The sequence below is a fragment of the Pteropus medius genome, unplaced genomic scaffold (genome assembly GCF_902729225.1).
Source record: "Pteropus medius unplaced genomic scaffold, Ma_sr-lr_union100, whole genome shotgun sequence".
NCBI classification, from domain to species: Eukaryota; Metazoa; Chordata; class Mammalia; order Chiroptera; family Pteropodidae; genus Pteropus; species Pteropus medius.
Window position 1 is genome coordinate 31,741,462 of NW_024340849.1, and position 13,023 is coordinate 31,754,484.

At 30.3% G+C, this 13,023-nt stretch overlaps 1 protein-coding gene across 3 annotated transcripts in view; it reads left to right on the forward strand.

Annotated features, from left to right (window-relative positions):
- TRAPPC8 (trafficking protein particle complex subunit 8) overlaps positions 1–13,023 on the forward strand; it is an 81,142-nt gene that overhangs the window by 14,640 nt on the left and 53,479 nt on the right. For 2 of the 3 annotated variants that reach the window (XM_039843888.1, XM_039843870.1), the window contains exons 3-9: positions 2,864–2,953; positions 3,766–3,940; positions 6,025–6,178; positions 8,283–8,376; positions 8,995–9,254; positions 9,606–9,721; positions 10,421–10,571. In XM_039843888.1, the coding sequence (XP_039699822.1) occupies positions 2,864–2,953; positions 3,766–3,940; positions 6,025–6,178; positions 8,283–8,376; positions 8,995–9,254; positions 9,606–9,721; positions 10,421–10,571 (1,040 nt within the window). The remainder of the gene's footprint in view (positions 1–2,863; positions 2,954–3,765; positions 3,941–6,024; positions 6,179–8,282; positions 8,377–8,994; positions 9,255–9,605; positions 9,722–10,420; positions 10,572–13,023) is intronic. The other variant, XM_039843879.1, reaches the window with a different exon arrangement.

The following is a 13,023-nucleotide window of genomic DNA, read 5'->3' on the forward strand; positions in this document are numbered from 1 at the left end:
TTCAGAATGGTATAAAACAAGTCTGGAGACCCTATCATTGTGTTGTCTTTGTTTTCATTTTTTTTTTCTTTCACTGAATACAGTTGTAAATTGAGACCTTTTTATTTTTAGTCTGTTTTGGCAAAGAAAAGAAAATTTGACAATGGAAGATAAAAATTTTTCACAATTATTAGACAAATCAGGAGATGAATGTTGTAAGACAGCAGCATTCTAGACTAGCACTGTTCAGTAGAAATATGTGAGCCACTGATATAATTCTCAGTGTTCCGTAGCTACAATAAAAATGTAAAAAAAGGTGAAATTAATTTTAATAATACATATTATTTAATCTAGTGTATATGAAAGAGGGTGGCAGATGGAGCATTATGTCCTTTTCTAGCTCTTAGCTTCCTTCCTTACCCTTCCTTACCAAGTCAAGTACATTCTGCATAGAGAAACTGGTAGGATATGTGGTTGCTCTTTCAATTCCAAAGAAAGATGGAAAGGGGTATGGGCAAAATACTGACTTTATCCTGAAATAAGTATGAGAATTTCTGAAGAGAATTGTCACTAAATGTTCATGTCTTTTGTTAATATAAAACATTTAAAAACTATTATTTTTTTCCACTTGGTGCAAAAATGTCATTTGAATAAATAAAAAACAGAAAGATACCCTTGATTTATCAATATGGAAGATAATGAAGGAGGACTTGTTAGCTCCTTAAGGAAACACGAGGCCGAAGGAAAAACTTACCTTATCAACCTGAATATGACCTACCTGAAGGATAAAATCCACTTCTGCCATACATATTTAAAAATTTTTCCTTTGTTTCCCGGTGTCTTCTTGCACCAGTATTTAGAAAGATTTATTTCAATTTAAGCACTTGTATACGTTTTTTTTTCTATTTATTTAATTTTTAATTATACAGACATTTGTGTAGTCCCAAAGTCAAAATAAAACAAGGTGAATTCGGTGAGGCCTGGCTTTTATCCATGCCCTGTCCTCCTTCTCATTTCTTCTCTTGTCTTCCTTAGATGTAATAGAACTTACTAGACTTGTCCTTCTATTGTTTCCTTGACAATATGAACAGATACATGATGTATGGCTCTTTATATTTTCTTACACAAAAATGCCTTTCTACTGTGTTGCCTTTTTTTCACTTAATATATGCCAGAGAGCACTTTATAGTAATATATAGAGATTTTCTCTTTTCTCTTACAGCTGCGTAGTACATCCACTTAATGGATATCCCCTCTTGATGGACTTGTGGGTTTTCTAGTCTTTTATTACAGATAGTGTTGTAATGGATAGCTATTTTAGAAGATCTCATTTGTTTATTTGTAACTCCCCAGCTCACCGTGAAGCAAAACCCTTTTCATATGTCTACAGTTTATCTGTTATTTGTTAAATTTAAGCAACAAATAGAAAAATAATCAAAATAAAGTCATTTCCTCATATCTGTGATGATTCCTTCATATTTAACTGAAATTTTCATTATCTGTTATTTTTCTTATCATTAGTACTAAATGAAAATGTACATTAATTTTCTAGACAGAGACTAATTTTGACTGATTTTGGGGGAAGATATATTTATTGGTTTGTGAGAAAATTCTTTTCATATGATAGGTAACAGACTAGTCTAATTTTTTCCACTTTTCATATAGATTATAATATTTATGGGAGTATTTTTTCTCTTCTATAGCAATGAACATGGCATTGTTACAGTAATAGCCTCCTAAACAAATATGGGTTATTCTTATAAAGCATTTGTTGGAATTTTTTTTGTGTCTATGGCACCAGGTTAAATATGCTATTTAGTCAAGATGTATAGCTTTTTTCTTCAACTTTCCAAGTCCTTTAATATAAAGTAAACAGAAAATATACTTGCTGTGTTTTCAGTGACTAAGATGAAAACAAAAAGTATATAAAATTTGGTAATCAGTGTAAGTAGCTAGGAATAGAGTATTCTTTTAGTAAAACTATAATTTAGATAATCTGCTTAAACCTAGTGAAATGACTAAATTTAAGTTCAGATTTTAAAGATAGAATTGTAATGTAAAATGCTTAGCGTGGAGCAAGAGAGATTTGACATTTTAAGAATCACATATGCATGTATACGAAAAGTAAAAATACACATCTTTGTATTTGATTATAAGGTAAGTATGCTTTGAAATTCCAATTAAAGAGTTTTTTTTTTACTGCCATACTCAAGTAATCAAATTGTAAAGTAGAGTTTCTCATTCTCACCACTATTGACATTATGCGGAATAACTCTTTGTGGTGGGGAACTCTGGCGTGTTCTTTTCATTGTAGGATATTTTGTATCATTCCTAACTTCTTTCCGTAGATGCCAGTAGCATCCCCCTTTTTATCCCTAGTTGTAACAGCCTTAAGTATCTCCAGACATTGCCGAATGTTTCCTAGGGTCAAAATCACTCTCAGTTCAGAACCAGTGTTCTGAAATGATATTTATGAAAAGGAGCGCCTTATGACAACATGACTAGTGGCAGGGGCACAAAACTTTAGTTCTAAAATCTTTTTACTCACATAGGTAGTATTTATAGTTAAGTAAGCATTAATAGTTAAGTAAGTTGTGGGATTATTGTGTAGGTTTGAGAATAAGTCAGTTTCATCTTTGCAAATATATATACTCCCATGTACATTGAATATATTTGTGTATATGGCTTAATATACACATATCATACATATATGTTAAAGCACAGGTGAAAATGCTTGTTATGTATCTTTAAGCATAAGTGAGAAGTGTTTGCTTATTGCTAGATATTGCTATATTTTATGCTTTTTAGGAGTATGGCCTTGAAATTTTGTCTGTTATAAACTGTATTGTGGGATTTTAACTCTTTTATATGTGGTTAATTTTAGCTACTACTCCATGGTTTGAATCTTATAGAGAGACCTTTCTCCAGTCGATGCCAGCATCCGATCATGAATTTCTGAACCACTATTTAGCATGTATCCTTTGACTTTTGTGTTCTCTTAAAATTAAATGTTTTGGAAGTTGTTAATTTCAGAAATAGTTGTATGAAGGCAAAATTGTTGCAGGGATATAGAGAATGGAGAAACTTTTTTTATTGATGATGCTTTAAGTTTTCGTTATTGTTGTTTCGTTAAATGGCATCCTAGATACAGGACTGGTATAATAAATTAATTTTTGATTACAAAATAAGAATATTGAGGGCTTGCTTATTGTTTTCCTTTATCCCCCAACTCTAATATTAATTTCATGCTTAGTAAGTTTTTAAGCCATTTTAGAAAGAGAAAGGTATACTGTCAGTGTTAACTGCTTTTGATGATTGCCTCAAAATCAATTACTTTTGCAAAAGCTGATGTTTAAAAACAGTTTACCATGTTTCTTAGTAACCTGTTTTATAGCTGTTAACCTCTTTTTTAGTTTTTTTAATGAGGTTGAAGAGAAAAGTTAAGAGATAGGATAGATTATGAAACTGCAGTGAAATGGAATGGAGAGAAGATGCAGCATTAATGTTTGTTATGTTGATAGTTGTACAGTTTTGGTATTGTCTATTTTCGTGGATTTCCTTATTGATATATAAATTGCCTAAAAACAACAGTGCAAAGTATTTTAAGATTTAGAACCTTGAATTACTTAGAAATGTTGGAGAAATTATTTTGTGCTTGCTGTGAAAACCTCTGAAATCAGATTTTTTTTTTTTTAGCTCAGAATATCTTTCTAAAGTTTATTTTATTAGCATAATATTTATCACTGAGCGATAAGTGATAATTACCTTAATAATACGGTTTACAAGGTATGTTGGTAGCATCGTCTGGTGAAGCTGAACCTGTGGAACAGTTTTCAAAGTTGTCACAAGAACAACATCGAATTCAGCACAACAATGACTATTCCTACCCCAAGTGGTTTATACCAAATACACTTAAATATTATGTACTTTTACATGATGTAAGTGCAGGAGATGAACAGAGGTAAGCTTTATATTTTTAATTAACAATTTTTTTCTGTTAAATGATTTAACTTTAATTTGGACATGGTTTATTTAAATTTTAGATATGCTTTTCATCTAAGAAAGTAAAAATATATTAATAAAACATTTAACTATATCTTTTAATCCAGAATTATATTTAACAGCTAAGTCTCTTTGTGTTAGATTTCATTTGCTTACCTAAACTTTTCTTTCAACATATATCTCCGTTAGTACAATCTTTGTACAGAAATGCTTGTCATTTTACACCTATAAGTCTAAGGTGTTAATTCTTACTTTATATAAAATTATTTCTTAGTTTTTCTCTTTTCTATCCCAGTTTTCCTCTAACATTTCACTTCCTGGCTGTTGCTTATAGGCGCTTCATTTTTCACTCTTCACTCTCTTGTCACTTTATATTTTTAGGCTCGATGTTTTTCACAGTCTCAGAAACATCTAAACATTTCTTTCTTATGTTCCCTTTAATATTCATTATTAGCGATTTGCTGTAGTCCTTTTACCTTTGGGATAAGTGAATAACTTATCTTTAAAAATAAATTCTTAAAAAATTAGAACATTAAAAGCAATTTTACTTATGGCTTTGGAGTTTATTTTGACTTTTGGTTCAAGATGTGGTTCAGATTAATCTCTTGTTTCAAAGAATTATTTAGGATATGCAGTTAAATAATTATTTCTCACTCTTGTTCTGAGCACCACAAACCATCATCTTTTTAATAAATTTCCTCTATAAAACCAAATAATTATTCTGAGAATTACTAATATTTAGAATTTTTTGAAATCATAAACAGTCTGTAGCCTGAAATCATAAACAGTCTATAGTAAAGTATACTATATAAATAGAAATAGTTTGAACTAGCTATTAAAATTAGTTTCTATCAGTTGAATATGGTATATGTCTTTCATATTGAATGATTGTAACTAAGATGTTTAAGAAGTAATTCACATATTAGATCAGTGGCTTTTATGTTTAGCAGTATCATTGGTAAAGCGAACAGAAGTTTAGTTTATTGTACTTGAGTGTGTATACATACACATATATTTGTACTTATACAAATTTATAACTATATCACTTATCTAGCCTTAATTTTATAGTGTGTAATATGATTTAATTGTTTGCTTGGATTGTTATTTATATAGTATTAGCATCTGCATTTGAATATGAGATTTTTCAGCGTTTTATTTGCACCAGATAGCTGATTGATTTTTTAAAAATACCTTTTCAAACTAGATTAGCTCTAAGTACCAAAATTTTACTTTACATCAGAGTGTACTGTTTGCTTCTTAGGCTGTTTTATCATTTGCATTATCTCCCGCCAGCTATCAAGTTTAGTTAACTTAAAATATAGAAATCAAAATACTTTTTGTTAATCTGAAATATAGCTCATAGATATAGCTATCCATGAATATCTATAAATTTTGCAAGAAAAAAGGATGGATTTTACGTAATAAATACCTTGGTTGCTCTTATTTATTGAGTTTTCTTTCTTCTTTTCTTCCTCTGTACTGGGTTCCTATGGAGACAGCCAGGGGAAGGGTAAACTGTGGTAGTAGAGGATGTTTTGTAAGTTTTTTGGCGCTATACTTTTCTGTGTTAGCGCATGTTTTTCAGTAAATGTCTTAGAGAAAACAGAATTTCCTAAAATTAGTTCTCATAGTTGAAAGAATTACTGATCTATAAGTTTGCAGCTGTTCTTTGGAAATTCATAATACACATTAGCACATGGAAAGCTGAGAAGTGATTTACTGTAAATAAACTGTTTGGCTTTGTTTACTGTAATTCCCCAAACTAGTTTGACCACCAGAATTCTCTCTTTGAATAAGAGAGCAGGATTAGCTTGCAGAATTTTCCCATGAAACACAATTTAAGTAACTCTGCTTTATAATGATATCTTAGCTAGCTAACTTTCAGTTAAGATCATGGTCTTAATTTTCATTTTTAAATATATTCTATTTCTAATTTTCTACTCTGCCTTGGGAGATTATTTTTGCATTTTTTGATATTTTAATATCCTTTATTGCCTAAGACGTGCTACCCATTTACTACAAACTTTTTTCCCCGTATTTTAGAGCTGAATCCATTTATGAAGAAATGAAGCAGAAATATGGAACTCAGGGTTGCTATTTACTTAAAATTAATTCTCGAACATCTAATCGAGCATCAGATGAACAGATACCAGATCCTTGGAGTCAGTATCTCCAGAAAAATAGTATTCAAAACCAGGTATATGTAAAAAACAATGAAGCAAATCACAGAAGCTATAATTCAGTTTTATGGCATAATGGTATCACTGTAGAATTTTTTATGTCTTGGTTTACCTAGTAGAATTATTAATATTAATTTTGGAATCTGGCTAGTTTTTGTCTGTCACCATGGGAGCTCTTGAATCAGCGGTTCAGAAATTCTTTTTAACTAATAATAATCTCTTATGTGTATTCATTTCCGGAATATAATATCTGTGTTAATTGATCTTTTTCTTAAAAAATGAAAAGTGAATTATACATTAAGAATTGATTGTCTAGACATGTAGAGAATGGAATTTTTGACTTGTACATTTAATTCATTATGAATGCTTACAGTCAGTTCTTTATTATCCACATGCTCTGGGGTTGCCTTCCTTCATTTTCAACATGCTGTTCTTATGGCCACCTTTTGGAGCTCATACTTTTTAGGTGGGTGGGCTTTTTTCTCTAACTTTACTCTGATTTCCTTTTTTTCTGAATTTGCAGGAAGTGTTGGTTCTTCCTAATCTCCTTTCTTAACCTAGAGTTCTAGACTAATGTTAACTGTTATCTGTTGGCTGAAGCATAAGTGGGTGTATGGTTTCACACTATCAAACTTATATGCCACTTGGTAGTACTCAAATGACAAGTTTCTATGATTAGTTCAGATAATCAAGAGTTGACTGTTTTTTGTTTAGAAGTAGGATTTCTTAAGTAAATGGAAAATATATTTTGTATAATTAAACTATATACTTTTTATGTGATTTTAAAAAAATATCAATTTTAAATTTTATGTAACTTTTCTGATATAACTATGATTTAATCATCTGTTTATTTGCCTTATTTTTCTTATATATGTAATTTTTGATTCAGATATAGTGCTATACTGATACTTTACTCACTTAAATATTGAGGTGATTGCTGACCTTCTTTAAGATAATGCTGGGAAATTGAGAAAAAAATAACCAGTTGAATGTGAAGGGGCTGTATTTTTTGAAATGGTTTTTTCAGGGCCACACTCAGAATAGGAACAGTATCGAAATATTCAGTAGAGCCAAGCATCTAAGGTTGGGAAAGGCAACATAAGTCAGATTGTTCAGTTTGAGAACTTTTAACAGATAACCAGAGCTATCAGCAGTTCTGTAGCTTAGAACCCTAGAAGTCCAGAATTGGAGGATAGTTTAAAGGTTATAAAATCTAACCTTGTTCTAATGCTTTAATTTCCTTTAAACCTACGAATGCTGTCATCTAGTGACAGTACACACTATCTTCTCAGGTGACCCTTCCCATGTCTGAACAGTTTGAAGTTCAACCAAAATTTTCTCCTTTTGCTTGTACTCAATCCTGCAAGAACCATATCAGTTTTCTGTTAAGATAACTTTCAAAATATAGGGAGATGACTCTTATGTCCCATTTTATGTGTTTCAGGCTAAATATACCGAGTTTTTAAAAATCTTTTTTAAATGATAGTTTCAGAATGGTGGTTTCAGACTGTTTCTTGTCTAGAGCACTTTCCTCTTCCTAAGTTCTAGTTAATATATTTCCCTCAAAGTGTGGCACTCACAATAATACCTAATATTTAGTGGTCTCCTGGAGTAGTCTGGGTATTTTTAGTTTGTTTTCTTTGTTGACTGAGGAACCGGCACCTTTGTATAAAATAAATATTTTGATATATTCAGAATGCACTTCAACCTAGTTAACACCAGGTTCATGACCAGGAGATTTCATACTATTTACCCCTGGCTTGACTCTAGTAGTTTCACTCTCTTGTCATTATTCTTTATGTAGACACATATAGAGGAATTCGTATAGACATATACTTACCACATATAAACAGGTAAACTGAGATAGAGATAACTGTAATTCAGAATAATTAGGATACTAGATCGAATGTGACAGGGAATTTAAGAATATAGTATGTGTAGACTAGAGTGCTAGGAAAAGATAACATGAGAAAAGTTAAGAATTTGGAGGATTGGAAGAAAAGAGTCTTGTGGTAGCAAATAAATGAGACAATTAGCAGAGCAATCGTAGTTATTAATGGATTTAGTGGTATCAAACATGATTAACTATAACTGCTAATGCTTTTTATTTTGTTTTGATAGGAATCATATGAAGATGGCCCTTGTACTATAACTTCAAATAAGAATTATGACAGTAACTTGCTTTCATTGGATGGATTAGATAACGAAGTCAAAGGTCTTGATATACTTTCTCTAAGTTTCTCTTTTGATTGAAAATATGCACTGTTGTCAAAGCATGCTAATCTTTATAGATAAAAGATGAGGGAAATTTTCATAAAAAAGGATAATAGGCAAGTTAGCTTTTCAATTCTGAAGATTTTATTGAATTGAGGTTTTTTTGACATTTAAAATTTGTTTTATATATCAGATTTATTTTAGAAAATTTTGTAGAAAGCAGAAGATATGTACAGCATGAACTATTTCTAAAATTCACATGATTTTAAGAGTCTTATTTTTGTATTTTAAATTTTAGTTTTGATGGTAGCTTTAACTTTTTTTGTTGTAATTTTTTTTATTGCTTAGTTGTACTATTTGAAAGTAGTTCTATATATTATTTAAAAATTATATTTTTCTTCATTTATTTAAATGAATTTAGAATTTCTGTTATGTTTAACAAGTATTAATCCAAGTCCTGTAATTTAAAGGGGAAAAGATTAATGTTACTGTATCTTAGACTTCTAAGAAATATAGAAAAATGATTCCAACATCCTTTTTTTTTTTTCTTTAGCAATATGGTAGTAATATTACAATTTTCTGTTGCATTCCGAGAGTAAAAGATAGATCTATTTTTCAGTAGATGGCCTACCAAATAACTTTAGAGCTCACCCACTTCAATTGGACCCATCCAGTGACACTTCTAACAGCATTGATGGCCCAGATCATGTAAAATCTACTTCATCATTACACGAAACAAAGAAAGCAAATATTGGAATTATTCATGGTGCATGTTTAACCCTTACTGATCATGATAGAATTCGACAGTTTATACAAGAGTTCACGTTTCGGGGCCTTTTGCCACATATAGAGAAAACAATTCGGCAATTAAATGATCAGGTAATATTTTATTTTTTGGATTAGTATTTCTAAAATTTTAGTAAGTAGTGAACTTGAGAGTATAGTAGTATAAGTTGTTTAAAAATATTTAAAGTATTTGAAGTTCTTTTTTTTATAGATAGACCAATATCAGGATTTACTAACATTACCGTCAGTAATGAATTCTGTTAAATCTTATTCATTTCACTAGGGATTTTGCCATCATTGGACAATTTTCTTTAAATTAGTGTTGTTAAAATGAACATTTTCTCACTCTTCAAGCTTTTTACTTATTTATAATATTTTCTTCTGTGTGTAAAATAAAAATATTAAATTCTCATATTCGTCCATATATTTTATCTTTTCTCTTAGCTAATATCAAGAAAAGGTTTGAGTCGATCTCTATTTTCTGCAACTAAAAAATGGTTTAGTGGCAGTAAAGTTCCAGAAAAGAGCATAAATGAGCTGAAAAATACATCTGGATTGCTGTGAGTGAAATATTATTGTTTTTGTTTTTTCTGTCTTTAACTCTGACTAGTGTCCTCCAAAAAAATGACTGTTTCTTCACTTTCTGAGTTTAATATTGGTCAAAACTCAGGTAGATAAGAACAGTGATGAAGGTAAATTTTATTAATCGAAAAAACTTTTAAGTAATTGGATATCTAAAAATTAAGATAACTGGGAAAAGTTACTTTACTGTGGATCTGTTTCCTTATTTGTAAAGAAATGGAATTAAAGTCGGTATTCATTAATAACTTTATTGAATTATCGAGGTTTTGTGATTCTAAGGCATAGCCTATATTTAGAAAATTTTTAATATAAAATCCTGTTTTAAGGGAAAATGAAATTAACCCATTTTGGATTTTAATTTTTTCCCCGGTTGTATATAAAAGTGGAATTAACGTGGAATTAACCATTTATTTCATAATTTGACCATGGAGAAAGTGCTTGCCTGTGTTAAGTTCTCATTATAGAGCTATAAATTATATAAATGTAGATATGACCATCTGTTTCCAGATATCTTTGAGACTTGACATTCTCTCCTTGGAGGTAGAATTCTTATAAAACAAGATTAGTTTTCCTCATGTTCTGGACAGTTGAGCAGCTGTTAACACATTTTTATAATGTTTAATGGTTTAGGGGTCATAAGTTATAAATTACTTTCTTAACTTATTTTGTATTTATAGATATCCACCAGAAGCACCAGAGCTTCAAATCAGGAAAATGGCTGACTTATGTTTTTTGGTGCAGCATTATGATCTGGCTTACAGTTGCTATCATACTGCAAAGAAGGATTTTCTTAATGATCAAGCAATGCTATATGCAGCTGGTGCCTTGGTTGGTATTCTATAGTATTATAATTTCTTATTTTTGCTATCATAAATAATGATTTCTCTTTATGAAATGGCAAACAAAATATGTAGGGATAAAGAGCATACAATGCTTTATAATTTTTGAAATAATTTATTCTGAATTGATGGATTTTCCACAAAATGGTCCATTTAAACATGGTAATTAATACATGAGGAGTGATTTTTTAGTTTTGATTAGTACCTTAACCTTAATTTCAGTTATATTCAAAGTATAGTTTTTTTTTAGAAAATGCTGTTAGACTTCTTGAAAAAAGTCTTTAAATTGCTTGAAATGTTTTTTTCTGATGTAGGACTATATACTGGTTAAGACCATGTACTTTGGTGTAAGACAGACTGTAATGGAAATTATTGAATGTTTCTAAGCCTCACTTTTCTTGTCTGAACATGTGAATCCTAATGGCATAGGATTAGATGAGGTATACGGTTAGCACACTGCCTTGTACACAATAAGCTGTCAGTAATCACTGGCTGCTAGTTTTTATAAATATATATAAATCTAGGGGTTTCAGAAAGAATTTTTTATACTTGTTGCCTTATAGTATAACCTTATAGTATTTTTGAAAAGTTGTCATAAATAAATGTATTATCTGCTTTCCCTGCTTAATAAAAGAGTAAGACTATCACTGGTATTTTCTCCTTAATCTTCTTAAAAATATGTAAACTCATAAACAAAAGTGTGAAGAACAAAAATGTGTAAGAACTCTAAATAATACTTCATTGGGTAATTATGTAGACACTTGTTTAATTGCCTCATTTTGCATTTTTTTCAATCCTATGTATGTGTAAAACTAAAACCGATAACTTAAAAATGTAAAGCTAAAATAGCTGTTCAAGTGTTTGAAAAATTATATGACTTGTTCTTGTCTAGATGTTCTCTGGTCTTTTATTATAGTCATCTAGTATAAGTTAATGTGATCTCACAATACCTAGTGTTATTTCAATAATACCTTCTAACATAGGTATAAATATAAAATTATTAAATTTTACATAATATACCTGCAAAGTGAATGTTTGTATATAGGTAAAATTTTATAATAAAAGTATGGTGAAAAATTTAATGATTTTTATGGTGCTTAAGCTATTTTATTTTCATCTATAGTATGATAAATACTGCATTTCAACCATTTAGGTGACGATATTAGTAGCAGTTATATGAGAAAGCAGTTTAGCATTGGCAAATAAGGGCATATCTGCTATAACATGTATGTACTTGAAAATCTTTGTAGTCTGTAAAAGTTGCCCTAAAAATAATAGGGCTTAGAGAAAAGTAGAGTTGGAACAGCCCTTTTAAAACCTGTGTATCTTTGTAACCACAGCATGTACACGTGCGCATAGACACACACACACACACACACACACACACACACACACTCACTCACTCACTCACTCACTCACTCACTCACTCTACCTTGGGAGGTAACCTATATAATTTAATTAGGCTGAGGTCACCCCATCAGGGCTAGAGGTTACCTTAGGGAATAAAAAACCCCTCAAAACCAATATGTAAATCTTGGCTGAGAGTAGGAATGGGGAGGAGGAACTCCTACTCTGGAACATGGAAGGAAGTTCAGCCTGCCTTGAGCCAAGAGTTGTGCAGGGCTGGCACTATACTTCTCTGTAGAGAGAGCTCGTGAGCACCAAAGTGTAGGCATTTTTCATCTGTATTTCCTTAAAATACAGATGAAAAAAGTTTTGCCTGGGCAACAGCTTGAGCTCATGGCTTTATCCTTTGCTGTTGAAGGTTATAATTTTGTATTTGCTATTTTCGATCTGCTGCCTAAGAAACATTGTTTATGTATGAATATAAATTTTATTTGTACGATACTACTCCCTATTTACCATTAACATATTAGCTAATTGATAAGGTCATAATGTGTTGTAGTAGAACAGACTGTACTGCCTGCCTTTTTTAGATAAAGATTATAGGAAATATTTGGTTATGGTAACTAGAAAGTTCAAATGTATACATCATGGCAAAAAGCAATAATAGGAATTCTTGAGGAAATATAGGTTTTTTATAGTTTAATTCGTCATAATTAAGTGATGGTTGAGGTGATCGTGCCATTTCTTGATGAATATATTTCTTTATAAAATATATTAATCCACTATTATAGAATATAAGAAATGATTTAATGGTTGATTATTGAAGATTGTGCAGTAACTTGGGTTGATCATTCTGAATGTTTTTACTGTATTTGTAAAAATGATGTCAATTTTGTTTAAATGTATATTGACAATATTTCTTATAGAAATAAAATGGAAAATAACTTAGAATTTGGGACATTTTTTCTACAGGATTTTTTCTTAGTACACTTATTTATATATACAAGTTAATATATAGTTCATATATGGTAAATGTATTTTTATATAGTATTGTATACAATATATTTAATATATATTTGACATTTTTTAACAAT